This window comes from Antedon mediterranea, chromosome 10 (assembly GCF_964355755.1).
Source record: "Antedon mediterranea chromosome 10, ecAntMedi1.1, whole genome shotgun sequence".
NCBI classification, from domain to species: domain Eukaryota; kingdom Metazoa; phylum Echinodermata; class Crinoidea; order Comatulida; family Antedonidae; genus Antedon; species Antedon mediterranea.
In genome coordinates this window covers 24767734-24786655 of record NC_092679.1, presented here as the reverse complement: position 1 = coordinate 24786655, position 18922 = coordinate 24767734, and the positions used below count along the sequence as shown (strand labels likewise).

Genomic DNA, 18922 nt, shown 5'->3' with positions numbered 1-18922 from the left:
TTCTATGGAGCGCCAAAAGCGCAATCATAATAGAGGGCTAAAAACTCAATATAATGCGTATATTTAATGCATTTATTGGTGAAAATTACGTTCAATTAATATATTTTGTCAATGTCAATGCAACAAATATGTTACTGTTAATACTGTACATGGTTTTCGCAGTTTTGGTTTACTTTTAAGAATGAAAATCGACAAATTCAACATCATATTAATATTGATTGATTGATTGATTGAATTTATTTGATGCTCAACATTAAAATAACAAACAGACAAAAGACAAAATAACGAGCATCAGGAACACCCATTAGGCCGGAAAAACCAGCCCATTTCCAATGGGGTCCAAATTGCACATAACAAACAAGAGAAAATACAACATTAATAAAACTATAAATATATAAATATACATTAAAATAAAGCCCAGTAAAACAGAAAAATTAAAATGAGAAAAATTGCACGTAATCAAGACCATTATAGTTATCAAAATTATTCTAAATATAAAATATTGCGTTCAAAATGTTTTTTAATATGAGATTTGAAGGTAGTTAAGTTGGAAATTAATTTTAAGTTTGATGGAAGAGCGTTCCAGTCTTTGATAGCAGAGAAGAAAAAAGTAGAATGAGACTGTTTATTTCCTTTAAGAAGAGGTAAAACCAGATTAACATTACGTTGGCGTGTGTTATGTGTGTGGATTGTGGATGTCCGTGAGAAATGTTCAGATAGATATGGAGCTGCATTGTTATTGACAATTTTATGAACATTACAAAGCCTGAGAAATTTTACTCTACTTTCCACCTTAAGCATGCCAATGTCTGATAACTCCTTCTGACCAATATGAGATCGTGGTCCGAAACCGTAAATAAAACGCACAAATTTGTTCTGAGTGGTCTGTAGTTTTTGCTTCAAAACTTTGTCAATACCTTCATACCAAGTCGAAGCACAGTAATCAAACAAGCATTGAATTAAGGCAGAGCATAACAGTTTTTTCGTGTTTTTGTCCAAGCAACTAGCCTGACGATATAAATACCTTAATCTACTATTCGCCTTTTTTATAACACTTTTGGCGATGTTGTTACAAGAGGCAGAACTATCAAGTTCTATACCTAAATATTTTACTGACTTAGAACCCGTTAAAGTAAGGCCATGAGAAATAATATTGAAAGATCGTAAACGTTGAAGTCGTTTTTGGGTACAAAATATGATAGATTCAGTTTTACTGATATTGATAGATAGTTTGTTATCGACAAGCCATACTCTACATGAATCAAGAGCTTTACTAAGTTTATCAGCGACGACAGTCGGATCTTTGTGCCAGAAAACAATTGCACTGTCATCAGCATATAACAGCAATTTGCATTCAGGGTCGATACTTACAACCATATCGTTTATGAAACATAAAAAAAGCAAAGGACCCAGAATGCTACCCAGTGGAACTCCACATGAAATATCCATGGGAACGGATAAGGAGTCTTCGATTTTAACAATTTGGCTTCTGTTTGACAAATATGAACGAAACCAGTCTAATGAGGTGATGCCCATTAACAAAAGCTTTTCACACAATATATCATGATCGACAGTGTCGAATGCCTTACATAAATCTATAAGTACCATACCAGTATGTGTACCTTCGGAGTTATTTAATTTAATTGTGTCTAACAGATTAATTAAAGTACTTTCGGTAGAATGAAATTGCCGAAAACCTGACTGATATTGATAAATAAGATCATTTTCCACAAGGTACTGTTCTAACTGAACATGAACCGACCTTTCGAGAATTTTTGAGACAACACTTAAGACGCTGATGGGTCGATAGTTTTCTGGATTTTTACGACATTTTTTTTTATACAGTGGGATGACTTTAGCTATTTTAAAATCACTCGGAACAACTCCTGTATTAATTGACAAATTGATAAAATACGTTAAAGGGGAAGCCAGTACACCGGCGCCATCTTTAAGGAATTTAGCTGGTAGCCCATCGAGACCTGTACTTTTCGTAGGGTCAAGACTTTCAAGTTGTTTAAGAATGAATTCTTCTGACACAGGTTTAAGGCTAAAAAGAGTTGTAACTTTTGAAGAATAAAAGTCTTTTACAATTTTGGAACCATAGTTAAACATGTTACTCATGGGTGGAAGTTTATCAACAAGATATCTTGCTACATTGGTAAAATGATTATTAAAATGTGTAGCAACCTCTTGTGGATTGTGAATTTTTGATTCATTTATTTCCAAAACAACTTTAGCTTGTTCAGACGTCTTTTCACTATATCCTAATTTCTTAAGATGTTGCCATAATTTCTTAGGATTGTTTTTATTTTCAATTATTTTATTTCGAAAATACGTTGATTTAGCTTTTTTAACATTGCGCTTGACCCTGTTTCTTAATTTACAATACATATCATGATCTTCTTTGATTTTACTCTTTTTAAATTTATTAAAATATTGATCACGAGTTCGTATATCATTTAGAATATCTGTGTTAAACCATGGATCTGACCTTTGTTTCACCCTCATCTTTCTAAGGGGTGCCACACAATTTATGACGGAGCTAAGAGCTTCCTTAAATGACGACCATGCGTCGTTAACATTAACTTTAGATGTAACGTTTGTCCAATCTATCTCGGACAGTTTTGACAGGAATTCCTCTTTGTTGTACTGTTTAAATGATCTTGAGTAAATGGTCTTATGCGATGAGTATTTTGCTTTACAAGATTTGCGTGTGCAAAATATCAGCATATGATCACTTAGGCCTGTGTTTATAACACCGGAATTAGAAATTTTGTCTTGAGAATTACATAGGATATGGTCTAAACATGAGGATGAATTCCTGTCAAAACGAGTGTCTTCACTTATCAAGTTAGAGAATCCTAGTAATTCGAGAACATTTTTATAATTCGTAGATTGAGTACAATCTCTGTTAGTATTTATGTTAAAATCACCATTTATGATGGTTTCAAGGTTGTTAATTTTATTTACAGTGTCTTCGAAAAAGTTTAGAAAATTGTTGACATTCTGTTCAGGAGGACGGTAATAGGTTCCAACAACGATTGGTTTTGTATCCGGGAGGTTGAGTTCAATCCATACTGATTCAACATTATTGTCCATTAAATCTTCTCTCTTGGTAAACGCTTTGTCCGTACGCACATACATACATACTCCACCTCCTCTACGAGAAGATCTATCATTGCGAACTAAGGTATATCTATCTATGTTTACTTCATTATCAGGAACAGTCTCATCTAGCCAAGACTCGGTGATGGATATAACTGCTGCCTTTGATTTTAATGCGATTTCCCTTATTTCAGATATTTTGGGAATCAGCGATCGTACATTAAGTTGAAGAAAATGCATTCCTTGTTTGTATATTACATGTACTGTAGTTTTTATACCTCAATGATCTAAATAATATTCCTCTTAGTCTTAGGCCTAGGCTAGGTAGTGATGCTGATTTAGGCCTAGGGGTTTCATTATTATTTCTTTATTAAATGATGCTTTTTTTAAATGATATTTAGATATAATAAAAATTATCAATTGTTTTAGTTTAACCGTCAGTAAAGTACCGTAAACATTTTGTGTAATGTAAAATATAGTCTTAAATGCCCTAGTCTAATTCTATTTAATAATGAATTAATAAATAATGATTTATTATCATAACAAAAATATAACAAAATATATAAGAATCTTAAGAAACTACATTGAGATATGAAACGAAACTACGTGGTGAGTATTGTCAAAGCGCGAGCCAGCGAGGAATAAAAATGCATGCAATTCATGTGATCATGGTAAATTATAAAATTAAAACAGCGCGACTTCAAAGTTTTAGATGGGACTTTCTCTACTTTAAAAACTCGGCTTCCTAGCCCGACGGCGGATTAGTACTATTAGTAGTCCAACTTCGAAATTGGTCGAAAGCCTCCATAAAATATCTTTACAAATGTTCTATAATTTTTTGCCATTTTGACGCGAGTGTTCTTAAAATTGAGGGCGCTAAACATAACATTTACAAGATCGAAGGAGGTGGTGGCGTAAGCAAGAGAAAAAAAAGATGTTACACGCGTTCTCCATGCCTCAGCACTAAGGCCCCGTCAGCCTTTTGGGGTCGTTTCCATTACATCACCAGATGCATTGATGTTGTCGCCTCATGATGTGTAGTGGAAAGGTGGACGTATAATTCTGTGAACCCTAAACACAGTTATTAGCTCGCACACAGATTTAACTCTATTCCACCGACCATCGTGGGATTCGAACCCACGACATTCGTATTGTTAACACGACTCTCAGTCGCACGAGCATATTGTTTATAAAAAGGTTAATAACAGCTTTGTTCGTAATATGAAGCACGTATAAATAGACTATTGTCGGCTGTTCAATCATGGAGGTATAAAAGGGGTAACGGGTAATGCTCTCAGCTGTAGATGGGGTTGGAATCTCTCGGATTTTTTTTATGGAAGATATATATATACTGTATATATATATATTTTTTAAAGAGATATATTTAGGGTTAAGCATGTATTATTATGATTGAATTCATTGTTCCTTCTGTAGTTGATTTAGCTTATCAGTCAATTAATGCTTATCAATCAATTAATTAAATCAGCAATCAAAGAATCAACCTTTATTTCAGAACAAAGTCCGACGTCGTCGTCGTCATCATCTTTTGTGCAATAACTTTTTTATGTAGTCAGTTTTTTTATGTTCTGTGTGGGTCACAGTGTTACATCTATACTCTTCAATTGGGGTTATATTTAATTAGTGAAAGGAACAAATGACCCGGATAAAAGGACACATTGAAACAAAATTATTGGTAGGCCTGGTTTCGGTTGATCAGGTCTTACTATATCGCAAGAAACAAACTCCAGATCAACAGACAAGCCAGATAGCAAATTGTGAATACTAGTATTTTATTTCATTTTCATTAGCTTGGCTACTCTGTGCAATTTATACATTTTGCATAAAAGAATAAAGTAGAAAACAAAGACTTTGTTCACAAAGACATTATTAGTTATCTTTTTATGTTTTTTTTAAATATTTGATTAACGTTAAAGCAGTTATTCTGTTTTGGCAAATTCCTATAGATGAAATTTATACATTTTTATTAGGCCTACTTTTCTGAACTTGCCGAATAAAATTATATACAATTGTTTTATCAGCTGCATGTTAAGACTCACAGTACCATTTGTGGTTCTAGTTTTTATTTAAATTAGTGGTAGCACTAGATCAAAACCTGAACCTCCAAACTGATCACTGAGTAGGTCTAATAATATTGGTTCCCACTAGTACGCAACACAAGGTCATAGGTCGCAACGCAACTTAATTAACCAATCGCAAGCCAAGCTACAGTTGAATCGCGCTTGTGATTGCGTTGCGGCCTGTGGCCCTGCGTTGCATCCTAGTGGGAACTGATCTTAAACATGACATTTGCCAAATAAAAAAAGGAAGAGCCATTATTTGGCCATATCCCGTGTATTTATTTGTATTTACATTTTACAGTCCACTTTAGACTGGCCGCTTACGTCACTATTTTGTAAATCTTTCGAGCAGCACACGATAAAAGGAATTCAGCTCATCCCAGTCAACGTAACCTCCCTCCAGGTGGCGCTGTACACCTTCAACTGATGGATTTACTTTGTACTCTGCACGACCATGTACCAGACGTCTGTTGTCCATACACATAATATCTCCTTTAAAAAGAATATAATTTAAATTAATAAACATGGTCTCATTGATGGAAAGGACATTAGGAGTAGTTGGGTCATCAATTTTGCCTCTACAGAAAGGGAATTGTTGGCAATTATTTATTAAAGTTGAAAAACGGATCTCTGGGTATTACTAAAATGCAATCAATTGAGAACAGAGTTTATTTAAACTTATTATAGGAGAGAACAACTAGCGTAATTTAAATAAAACAGTAAATATCTTCTTTATAATTTAATAAAACTTGCACCCACTACTTTACAATTAAACACAGTTGAGTTTAATTTCATGGCTATTTTTTTCCTGAATTTTATGATTTTGACCTTTTTACGTGTCAAAAAACCAAACAAAATTGATTTCTCAATTAGACAATGTAAAATGATCCTCTGCATTATGATGGTCAAAATTAAGAAATAGAAGTTGGTTCGGTTTTCCATGTTGTTTTATATTTTTTTTACTACAGCTAACTTTGTTATATCTAAGTTACTGAATATAAAACATTAAGTGCCATTTATTCAACCAGCCATCGACATCATTTTGAATTTCAAATGACGGCTGAAAGAATGGTTGAAAATATGGCTCCTAACATTTTATTTCAGTAACTCGAAAATAACAACGTTGGCACAATATCCAACGCACTAACATTGAAAGGCTGGGGGATTGAGTACGACAAGACAGAAGAAGATGGAAGTTCCCAAGGGCCCAAATCACAGGTGAAACACAATGCTATGGAAGTTCCCAAGGGCCAAATCACAGAATCAAAGGAGGAATCCTTCGTGGACTGGGCTGTGCTGACTGGAGGAGTTTCCCGAGTTACGTCACTGGCTGCTTTGATATTCTTAGCAATAGTTTTCTACTACTGTAATGATTCGTTGACAGGTGTTGACAATCGATGCCTGGAAATATATCGACGACCAAATCATTGAAGAAAATTAACTTGTGTTTAGCCCCCTTGATCAATGGAATGATGAACTTAAATTAAATCTATCTAAAGGCCAGTAAAAGCAGGTTGTATTTTGGTCATCGACATCTTCCAGGCATCGACATACGTATATCTAACCATCTGTTACCCGTTTTCTACAGGTTAAACTTCTTGGCATCATGTTTGATGATAATTTAAAATGTACAAGTAACACGTACTGTACCGCTTACTGTAAATCGAATCGAAAAATGTTGATTGTCACTAAAAGAGCTGGTCTCAATGCTTCTGAACTTGTTGACATCTATGTTTGACCTGTTGCTGAGTATGCTGCCCCCGTCGTGGCATCTTGATCTTACTCAACAACAGCACAAATTGAACAAGTCCAGAAACGGATCTGTAGGAAACCAGTATACCTCGTACGACAATGCCTTGTTGGGCGAGTTCGGTTTGGAGAGACTGTCCAATCGTAGAAGTACACTATGTAAAAAGCTGTCTGCTTCTAAATCTGAACGTCACTTGGACTGGTTTCTAAATACAAAATACTCTCCGTAATACAAATATATACAAGCAATTACAATTTAAAACGATATGCGTTTAAAAAATAGTTGAATCTCTGATAGAGTTAATATCCCCAACCCACTTGAATTATGTATGCTTGCGACAGATTTGAGTTCTATCCCTGCTCATCCCGGGTTTAGTAAAAGACTGGTAATTATAAAATTAATATTTTGCTTAAATTTTTGCATGCAGAATGTATATTCTTTGTTTTGCCGCAATTCAGTATTTACTGCTATTTTTAGGTAGCCTTTTTGTATTGCGAACAAGTTATGTTCATTCATGATTGGTGATTTGTTGGTACCCTTAATTCACTTGCAATAATGTTATGCTTACTGACAAATTAGTTTCTTTTGCAAACAACAAATATTTTGTGCCTAGTTTTAAAGAAATGCGTTAGCCTGAGAGAAGCGTTGAAAATATGAGATTCGCGCAGGCGCAATACTGGCGCATGTGCAATGTTTGGTAGGTATGCATCAAATACAGATTCAATAATATTATACCTACCATCATCTGTTAATTCAAGTTAAAAGTTCATTAATAATAGTTAAATTAGCAAGTAAAAACATTTATTTATATTTAAGTAACTTTTGTAAATAAAACTTATAATATTGTAGTCTTTGAGAACTACAAAAAAAAAAAATACAAAGTCACGCGCGAACAAATTAGCAATTAAATTACGCATTATTACCCTTTATATAAATCTGCTAACAAAAAATTATTTATATTCAAGTTATATTTAATAAAACTTATATTATTAGGCATATAGGCGCGAACAATTTAGCAGTTAAATTACGCATTATAAATCCTTTATTAAAATCTGCAAATAAAAGTGTATTTACCTTCAGACATTTTGTATTCCACCATGTTTTCTTTTTTGTGAAGATAGTGAAAAAACACTTTAAGGGCTTTGTAGACATCATAAACTTTGTCAGCAGGAACATTCATACTATGGTGACGACCAAAATGGATGCTTACTTGTCGAAGGTGTCCTTCATAATCATAACTACATAACAATTACAACTTTATTAGAACTTATATCGTCATTTTTTGTTCATTTACTTATGTGGTTCCCACTAGAGACGCAACGCAAGTATGTACGTGCAAGCGAGTTGACCAATGACAAGCCACTGTTCGAATCGCTTATGATTGGTCAAATATTTACGTTGCCAAGTATCTGTATAGGACTATATTATAGGCATTGCATGCAACAATATCACAATATCAAATTATTTTTTCTGTGTTCCGTCGTGTAATATAACTTGCAATTGTTCTTTTTATGATATTAAAATGTACCTAAATGCAGGCTTGGAGCTTCTGAAGTTGAAATCGTTGAATTCTGTGCCAATGTCTGTAAACTCAAAGAGTGTGTTTTTAAGAGTATTGTAAACATCTGGCTCTTCTTTCTGTAACTCTGGTATAATTTTGAATGTATCAGCCAAGATATTGCTCCCTCCTGATGACGATTGCTTTATGCAATGAAGCATCTGCATCTATAAAATATAAACTCAAAATTTAAATAATTAAATTTAATTACGTTAAATAATTAAGGATGCCGAAAATCATTGATAAGTATGTTACAGCAGGTAAGCAATTTAGAAATAATTGATAATAAGTCAGTATTGTTTAAATTATTAAATAGAATATCAATAAAAAACATAACTATGAAGAACAATAATAAAAATTGTTACGCCAACAAGTGGAGCGGCGTTTTTTTGTAAGAAATATTTCTTTCTTTAGTTTTGGACTGCCAGGCCCGCGAGCTATAAATTATTTATTTAGTTTACTTCTGGCGTCCTTGGCCAACGATTAAATTCTTTTTTTTTTGTATTGTAATGTTTATTGTATTTTTATTAGCTGAATAAATGAAAGGAGCATACAGTGCGTTGCTTCGTGTCTTAGAAATACACAATAGAGTTCAATCATTTAGCTAAGACTATAAGCACTTTCTCACGACTTGAATTTTCCTACTTTTTTTCTTCTCTGCTAAATAAAGAAACCTGGAAATATAAGCATGTACTTACTCCTGGTTGGTTGTACAGAGCACAAAGATCAGAGTGGAAGTCAATGCCTGTACCTGTCCACGCAATGTTGTTTGGATCCAGTTTAACAGTCACTTGAAACGTATCTCTTAAAACAAAAATATTATTTGATATATTTCAATACTATTACTGATAATCATCGAGTAGTTCTAAAGCATGTTAAAAGCGTCTATAAATTAAAACCTATTGTGTAGCAAATACTAAAGATATTTTTTTGGTAACACTCAAGATTCGTAGTAGCTTTTTGTTGAGCAAAAAGCATAAACCTGCTACTTTAATGATTTATTTAAAATAATAAGTTGTCCAACATTCGTTTCTTTCCCACTCTCTTAAATATTTAGGTAAATCATGGATAAAATCAATATCCATGTAGATCACTTTTTCTCGGTAATAATGCTGCTGAAGAGTACCGCCCGCATCCACTCACCTCCAAGAGTAACATTTTGTCACCAACATTTGTATGGACAAACTGAGTTATTTTAAGGATAACATTTTCTACTTTCTTTAAATAATACATACCCGTAATATGTTCTTTTTAGGTACGCCACTCGGTCGGCAACTTTGTGTATTTGCCCCACTTCACGCTCCGCATTTTCTATAACTGCAAACCCTTTCGTGTGCAATGCAGTTAACCACGCAAACAGATCTTTATCCTTTGTTAATATATCAGAGAATTGAAAAGTAGGGATTTGTCCTTGCAACTCACTACCCCACAATTCTTGTTTCACCTGACGTAATGGATCGGAGAATGCTGGAAAATGTTCGCCTTCAAGAAAGGACAACGGATAGAAACCTTCATGTCCATCAGACCAGTTGATGAAAATATCCTTTCCACTCTCACTTACATGCATACTCTTTGCTTCAACATCAATATCCAGGTCAACGAACTGCAATAACCTTTGTGATGCTACCTCGTGGTAACACTTACTACACTTGCAGTTATCTCTCAGCCAGACATATGGATAATTCTTCTGATTTTGATCAAATTGAAGTGAGAGCCATTTATTTTCGGCGCTTAAAAACGCTGGTGGCACATGGCTTGCGTCAGACTTCGGTAATTGCGACATCCACTGCTTTCGGATAGCGACACGTTGATGCTTAATGTAAGAGCCACATCCTAGTAGCTTTTTTGTTTGTTGAAAAGTTGATCTTAGTAATTGAGATGCCATAGTAATCCACTAAAAAGGGGGAAAATGAGAGGGGGATAATAGCACAAAATATTTATATAAAAAATTAAATAGAGAGCACTTGAGAAACGGAAATGAGGTGTCTGAAGAATAGATTACTGACTTTACTAATGAAATAAAAGTACTGTAATAATGTAGTATATCTTTAGTTAATAGATAAAGGTCTGCCCAATTATTTCTTGGAATGTTGTTAAAGGCCGATGGCGATGTGTTTTCTTATAAAATAGTAGCTTATTCATGGAACAACAATCCACACTGGACAATGCCAGATACAGTTAGGCCTACGGTTTAAACATTATGTTGCTCTAATGATAATGACTTTAGTTTCGATGTTATTTGACTTCCCTTGAAATCATCAACCAACATACACATCGTCTGATTTTCTTTATTGCAACAATGGACTACAACGCCATTTTCAAAGCCTATAATGCACGCCTGTGCCTTTGCACTATTTAAATTAAAATGTGATATTATCCACGTTTGTTTGTTTTGTTTGTTTGTTACTATTAAAAATTGAACTAGGTCTACTATAAAGTATAGCAATGAATTATAGTAGCATAAATTAAAAACAACAAATGGTAGCCAAGCTTACCAAAAAGCTACTAATACACAAAAGGGAATCGTCCTTATTTCTTCACAGCATAGCCTACACTGAACAAAACAAAATACAAAAAACCAACGCAGACAGTACACCTGGCTGAAAATATGCAAATGACCACAATATAACGTACAAAACAGGTGACAAGACAAAAGTAATTTAGATTAGGTAAAACATGTGAATAGAAATGATTGAAGAAAAACAAAGTCAACAACTTGTTATGGTATGGCTGAAGAACACAATATTTCAGTGAGCTCCTGTAATTAAATTAGAGCAATTAAGAATTTTCCGAGAATGTCTTAAAATAATTAAAGTTAGGATGAATTTTGAATGAAAAACATTAGCGGCTGTAAGAGAAACTACTATGAATTTGTCGCCAATCAAAAGATTGAAGGAATTGCTATCTTTGCAAGATGAACTCGGCGTTATGTTGTTAGATTACCTTGGTACAAGTTTGTACATTTTGGACTAGACTTGCCCCCTGTATTCATCGTCTTATTCATGTCTTATTTTTTATTTTGATTTTTGTCTGATAACAACCCAGACTAATTTTGTACCAAAGTTATTTCTCTTTAACAAAACCATGCTGAGATAAATTGAGTTAGTTTTCTTATAAAAATACTTTCCATGAGTTTACTCCAATTATATACAGCAAATCTACAGTTATATTTATTAGACATAAGAAATGTGTATCTTGCTTAATAAACGTTTTCACGTTTCCATGATTTGAATCAATAATATATGCAGCAGTTTTTCACAATTAAAAGATAATTTTGTATGCGAAAATACAAACCACAGATGGGGCGAGTAATTCAGAAACAACTTAAGTTTAGACGGTACTCTCTAATCAGATTTCACTTTTGTTGCCGCAGTTCAAGGCCACTGTTAATTTTATTTTATTTGGGCTCTGTCTGCAATTTTGTTTTAAATTGCTGATTTAGATTCTGAAACTGATTGATTAAACAAATGGTTACTGAACCGTTTTATCTTAACTTAAATAATACTTAGTTTTTTTTTTCAATTATTTTATCACCGCGACAGATCGACGAATAAGATCTTGACTTCAATTGACAAATGTAATTATATAATGTATAATATCTAAACGGTTTTAGCCTAAGGGTGGTTTTCCAGATATGGTGCAAATGTCTATGTTGTCAATTATAATTATTTAAAATTGATGAAATTCGGTACAGCTCGAGCAGGATCGTAGTCGTGACCTCTACATATTATGCACTTTCCTGCAAACAGGACTGTGTCATCTGCGATTACTTTATTACTTCGTTTTACCAATGCCATCATTTCAATTTAAAATAATACTGTTGACAACCTAATGCAGGAAGGTATCTGCCTAATGTCACATTTCATTTCAAACCCATCCATTATCAACACTGACACATTATCTATGTAGTTAATATTATTTGCATTGACCTAGCAAAGTAATGCGTCTCCAATTTTCTGGTAGAACATTTTTACCAGCTACCATGTCGTTCCTGCAGTTTTACATTGTCCGAGAAAGCCCGGGGTCATTGCAATGCAACAATTGATAATAATGATATCAAAACGAAGTTTAGGATGTTATACAATCGCTTGAAGATGACGTTACCTATATAATTTAAGTTGAAAATCATCTTAATTTTTATAAGCGAAGGTGAACGAAGTAATATTTACAGTCAAATTACGCCCTCTGTTGGTGAATAATTATGACATTTGACATGAAATATTATGTGAAATGTTAACAAAATGTTATGTTGTTTGTTTAGTCGAATTCGAAAATGTACATATCCCATTATTAAGTACAGTAGTTACCGTACCGTATTTTTTAGTGCAGATAGACCATGTGACATTCTATGAGGCGATTTGCATCAACCAATCAAAGCACCACCACAATTTAGAAACACACAGCCGATCACGAGAAAGCTCAGCTTTGATTGGCTACGAAGACACCAAAGCTCATGGTGTTTTTGGAGTTGAACCCAATGGAATATTCCCAAACTTATTATATTTTTTAATAATTTGATTAGGCCTGGACTGCCGACAAAGATCGTATACTATTTGGTACCGTACAAAACCCGGATTGGCGCAATGATTAACACCGATACTCTTCCCACACTTTCATACCGTTATAACCACACACGTTTGGATTGAACTTTTATAGAGAAAATGTAAAAGGAATACTTCAGCAAATGTATCTATAATGTATTTTATAACCGCTTTGTATTTAATTGACGAATATAGTAATTCCAATAACACCCGCATGAATATTTAAAGGTTTAATCTTACATGTCTATTTCTTATATATAATTGTGGTTTTGCTTGAATTTTATAACCGTTGCTTACAGAAGAAAGTTTATTGAACTTACTCTATTTTTATAGTTTGATTCGTAAAATTGATCTTGATGTTAAACAGTTAGATTTAACGATACTTAATACCGGCCCTCAAAGGTCGATAATTTGATTATTGTAAATTTTAACGCTGATCACCACAAACAATTATATTTCCAACGTATTGTGCTTTTGTAGAATTGTTTAAATAACGAAACGTTAAACGCCTCCAGTATTTATACTTTAAATACATTTATATCGAACAAGTTCTTGGTGGTTGTTCTTGTGTAACTTGCCAGTGTTCCAAATGTCGTCATATTTTATTAAAAATGTTTTGACTTTCAGTCACTTCTGTGTATGGCGTTAAAAAAAAAGTAATATTACCGTACATTGTTACCTTGATCTCTTCACTTCACTGGTTAATTTTTAAATTTTTGTTATAGCTGTTATACTTTTTCATAATGTTCCATTTATTCTTATATGAACTTTTATAGAAAAAAATTGTTTAGCCTGGTAATTTATTGAAAGTAGTTTCAATAAAGTATTTAATATAAGTGTGTACGTTCAATAGCATAATAAAACGTTGACATTATGTCAATACACCAGGCCCAAATCATCACTACTGATCATTCAACTTTACTAACCATTCATCACAGACCTATCTAGATAAAGGCAATGTCTGTAGAATATCTTCAAGTTCTTTCCCTATAAAAATTATTGGTTTTGCCTTTACCATCTAATCTTCCAGAACGAGACCAATTGATAGGGTAGCTTTTGAATTAAGAATAGGGATAAATGGGTTCAAATATTTGTTTCCATTATATCTATTGCTATCACACAGACCCGAAAGTTGTTCAATACCAAGATTATATCACATAAAAAACAATAATACATTTATACGGGATGTTTAGATTTCAAAGTATATTATTTTCAAAGGATTGGTAAAATTTCTCTTTTATAGGTAGTTTCCAGTCTGAACATTATTTTGAATACAGTACAAACTACTACCATGAATACGGCATGTAGGCCTACTGTTTATAATTTTCAGTTATTTACGACAACATTTACAGTATCCGATAACCATCTGTTAGCAGTGACTTTAATTTCAAACAATTAATGTATAATATAATATTGGTAAATGATGACAAAGAATAAGCAAAATCATTGCTAAAACTATATAAATAATAATTCGACACCAAACGAGATATGAAGTTTTAAAAGAGACTCAACTACAGGACATCGAGTTGATTGGTCAATAGATTTCAAAAATTATGAAAACGTAATATTAACGGGTACTTGTTCGGCTGGCGTAATAGTGAACGATCTATTTATTTATTTATTTTCAATCTTTTGACAATCAGAAACAAAAAAGTTGAAACGCCACCCATGTAAAATGCGGAATTTTGAAACCAAAATAAACTCATTATTTGACGTTATTATTACATCAACATTACTTACATATTTTAAAGTTTTAAATGCTTCTGACCAAGCATCTTTAGCAGCACGACATCACCTGGTCCGCCCTGGGAATTTTACTCACTCAGAAGAACTGAATCTGACTGAATACCCCGTGAAACAATAAAGTAAAATAAAAAAATGAAAGAAGTTGTTTACCTTGATAGATGTTTAATATAAAGCAACAACAAGATGATTATCGTAAGTTCTTGACAACAATTAAACGCGTCTTTGCATAAATTCTAAAGATCGCAAACTGTGTGCCAGGCAGGCTGTTCAGGAGAGGAACAACATCCCGGCGATACCATTTTTGAAGAGGTATCAGAAATTACTGTAGACATTGTTAATCTTTTCCGTATATGGCATATATTAAGTTGAACAAATATAAAAACAGAAGGATGTTAATGGAAATAAAAGGCAGATTGTTCAATTCATAGAAAGAGAAGAGTGGCAAACGTCGTTGAAGAGATCCTAAAATAGTACTGTAAAAGTTAAACTGTTAAAGTCCCCAAAACATGAGAAAAAAAAATTATTAGTAAAATCAGACTTTGAATAGGACATCTTGTAATTGTAACAGTTAAGTTATTAACTTATGTAGAAAAAAAAACAAACATTGTGATTTTATTTATCGAAAGACGGTTAAATTTGAACAAAAAGAATTGTTCATGGTCATTTAGCAGTTTCTAAATAAAATAATCACATAACAAACGAATAGACATGGACAAAAACATCCATAACCTAACCGAATTAAATCATAATTCAAGTCAATCTTTAATAACAACTATAGGATAATTGATGATTTTCCTCCAACAAAAGTTTCAAGAAAAGTTTAAAAAAAACTGCATATGGCTGGCGGAAATTATACACTGTTTTGTAAATCGTTATATTTATATCATAATCAATATACAGCAAACTCAGCACTTACGACAACTTCCTTAAAAACGGTTTTAATAGGGTTTATGTAACGACTTTACTCTCACTGTTCTAATATTTACGTTTACTAAAAAGTGGAAGGAGAAAGAGGGTCAAGGGTCCCAATGTCATATAACAATTTTGCAAACGTAAGCTCACAATTGCTTCTTATAACTTTTATTTTATAACCTATGCTAATTTTGTCGCTGCTAAGGCTACATTTCGCTTTGCTTTAACTTTTCATGAATGCTATTGCCAAAATCCTACTATTACCTTTTTAGAAACGCTAATATCTGCTATTACCTAGTGCTCAACGGTTGCTTAAGCTGCTAAAACTTCTATTGCTATTTTTTTCTGGAATTTTACCGTCATCTGCTACTATTTAAGTTTTAAACGTATGTGTTAAATTACCTACTGTAAAGTGGAATCGCCGGGTTGTTTCAACAAGCTACCGGCTGCCGGGAAAAAAGTCTGCAGCATGATATTGGCTTTACATAACCCGGCTATGTATTGCAAAATATTTTGCGATAATGTCAATCATTTATACAATTTGGACTGGAGTAAGTTAAATATAGTGTACTTTTGGATGGGAGTGGGCGCATGCGCGATGCGAACATAGGGTCACATTTATGCGGCTTTAATAGTTTGATTGATAAGCCAACAGTTGTATACTACAAAATGTACCTATAAATAATGTACTCAAATGAAATTACCCCTTTTCCTTCACATAGTATATAGTATATAGTATATAGTATGTTGATAGTATATATACTATCAATTGTATGTTGTTCGTTGTAGTAGTTCTATACTAAGGTAAAGGCTAGTGTATGTCTGTAACTTTAATTTCTTATAAAATCTTTCTGTTTGATCACATATTTTGTATGTGTGTATCCCAATTATTAAATTATATATGTAAATTATCATCATCATGAAATGAAGCTTAAAATGTAAGGTACAGGTTCAGGATCAGAAAAACAAAACCGCGACACAACAATAAATAATCCGAGTTAACTAGCATTGGTATTATTAATAGAATTGTTTGCAGTGTAATTCGAATTGCATGTCATATAATGAGCTACAATCAGGTTGCTGCGAAACACGCTGTACAATTTGTGATTAAATACATCAGACTCTATATATGTATTCAATCTGTCTGTGTTTTGTTCACTTGTTTACATAGAAAGTGTTATGGTATTATGTTTTATAGAAATATGGAAACTGCTTTAGGCCTACTTACACACTCGTAATATTATTTACAGAGGATAAGGAATATTTAGGTATATAATACCTTTTTAAATAGCAATATTAAAGATGTAAGCGTATCGCATCATAAATCATTTTTGCAGGCAATGATCAATGATTAGTGTCACTGTCGGAACTTGTCCATAATGTATAATTCAATAGAAGCAATACGTGAAAGAAGCAAATAAGACTGAATTTAAACCAAAGTTCCTCATCAAACACTGGACAAACAGAGAAAAAGACTGACTTATTATTATTAAGTATAGAATTTAGTTTCAATGCCTCTATTATTATTATTTTAAAAGTTATTTATTATCACAAGTCAATGGCAGTAAGTATTATAACTCAAAGAATTAAAAAAAATCACAAAAGACGGAAAGTGAATATAAATTTTACACGGATGCCAACTAATATTAAAACGTATTCAATACACAAATTAACTTGTTTCAACAAAAGCTATTTAAAATCAATATTATTAAGAAAATAACACTGAACACTCTCTTGGTTAAACACCTAGTCTGTGTGTTAATTTGTGCTTGAAGTAACAGGAAATATTCTTCAATTAACCAATGAACGGATTAGCTTTGGCGTTATAACTTTATCTAATTTTACAAATTTCATTATCTAAATATTAACTATATGCTTGCAAACTACACAATAGTTTAACGCATTACAAGAGTATTGTTCATTTTATCTAATTTGGTCGGATGTGGTGTTTTTTCTGTTTTGTGTTGTTTTATAGGCTTAATGGTTAACTTTATATACCGTATATTTATATTATGAGATTTGAAAAAAAGGAAAAAAGACACGTTATTGAGGACGTTAAAAATATAATCCACATATGAGTACTTCCGAAATGTTATTACAAAAAAACGTTTTATAATGTAAATACTTTGTAAACGCGTATCGTAGAAGTTAAAAGGTATAATGAATGAAACCTTTCGTGTTTCAAAACAAAATATAACGTATTTATAACGTTACCAAAAGTCAGATTATTAGCTGGGTAAGCATGCAATAAAAAATGAAAAGGCCTGGCCCCGCGATTTGTTATCAATTATGACCAGTGAAGTTCAACGATGCAAAAATAACTAGATTTATTTGTCAATGAACTAAACTAATTCTCTTCAATCGAAATTGTATTTGATTCTTTTAAATAAACCGTAGGCTTCATTTGAGAAATTAAGTTTCCAGATGGCCGGAAATTATACACTGTTTTGTAAATTTGATATCGTTATCATCATCATCTTTATATAACAACCCTTGGAGCAAACTCAGTCATAGACAACTTCCGCATTTATAGAGAAGGGAAATAATAGAATAATTTAATATATCTCCCTGGATAGAGTTAGAGCCTCAGAGGTACCAACTGTACGTAGTACAATAAATAAAGAACTCAGTCAAAATGTTGCAAATATTTCATTAGAAATAATGGTATGTAACTGATAACATGATCCTGTCACGCTCAATTTCTGCTTAGTTTTCAAGTCTAATTACTATCATATATTATATAAAACTTATTTTTTAAGTTACTAAATTCATATATTAGAATCCCAAATTCTAAAAAAACCCCCAAAAAACCCGAATTTATTCGAAAGAAATTTGTTTGTATATCCTGACAAAATCTTCATAATAATTATATCTAACTGTAAGCAATGCCATTCACTTTTTATAATGATTTTCCAAATAAATTAAAATCAAGTTACAAGTTATTATTGTAGTACACATGACTTTATAAACTATAGAGGGAGCTATTGCATGAGAAATGTTTAACAATTTAACATTTCGCTGAATATAGTACGTCGTCTGTTCCCACCACTCGTGACATGAAAGGCACTTCTGTCGAATGCTTAAAGTTGGTTATTCAGTCAGTAATTCACATTCTATCAAAGAGAGAGTAACAAATATTAAACAAAAAAATACTTTCTGATTTTATTTGATATTAATTACTTTTATGTATTTACGCCCTCTACACCTTTACAAACGTTATAAAACTTGACCG

At 32.6% G+C, this 18922-nt stretch overlaps 1 protein-coding gene across 5 annotated transcripts; it reads right to left on the bottom strand.

Annotated features, from left to right (window-relative positions):
* Window positions 1-4853: 4853 nt before the first annotated feature.
* LOC140060718 (gamma-butyrobetaine dioxygenase-like) lies at window positions 4854-15119 on the bottom strand. 5 transcript variants are annotated; one of them, XM_072107038.1, is made up of 7 exons: window positions 14929-15115; window positions 10987-11091; window positions 9727-10385; window positions 9190-9295; window positions 8462-8658; window positions 8008-8171; window positions 4854-5675 (listed from the first exon to the last, which is right to left on the bottom strand). In XM_072107038.1, the coding sequence occupies exons 3-7, from the start codon at window positions 10374-10376 to the stop codon at window positions 5512-5514; spliced, it is 1281 nt and encodes a 426-aa protein (XP_071963139.1). In that variant the 5' UTR covers window positions 10377-10385; window positions 10987-11091; window positions 14929-15115; the 3' UTR covers window positions 4854-5511. The 5 variants fall into 5 exon arrangements, 4 of the variants coding, with proteins under 4 accessions (XP_071963139.1, XP_071963140.1, XP_071963138.1 ...); XM_072107039.1 differs by having other exon boundaries at window positions 10987-11087; window positions 14929-15015; XR_011847358.1 differs by lacking the exon at window positions 10987-11091 and adding an exon at window positions 7024-7138 and having other exon boundaries at window positions 5661-5675; window positions 14929-15119.
* Window positions 15120-18922: the final 3803 nt, after the last annotated feature.

Coding starts and splice junctions, on each gene's coding strand:
- LOC140060718 (XM_072107038.1), bottom strand. CDS start 10,376: ATGGCATCTCAATTACTAAGATCAACTTTTCAACAAACAAAAAAGCTA. Junction 9,296..9,726: donor CTAAAAAGAACATATTACGG/GTATGTATTATT, acceptor TTTTGTTTTAAG/AGATACGTTTCAAGTGACTG. Junction 8,659..9,189: donor CTCTGTACAACCAACCAGGA/GTAAGTACATGC, acceptor TATATTTTATAG/ATGCAGATGCTTCATTGCAT.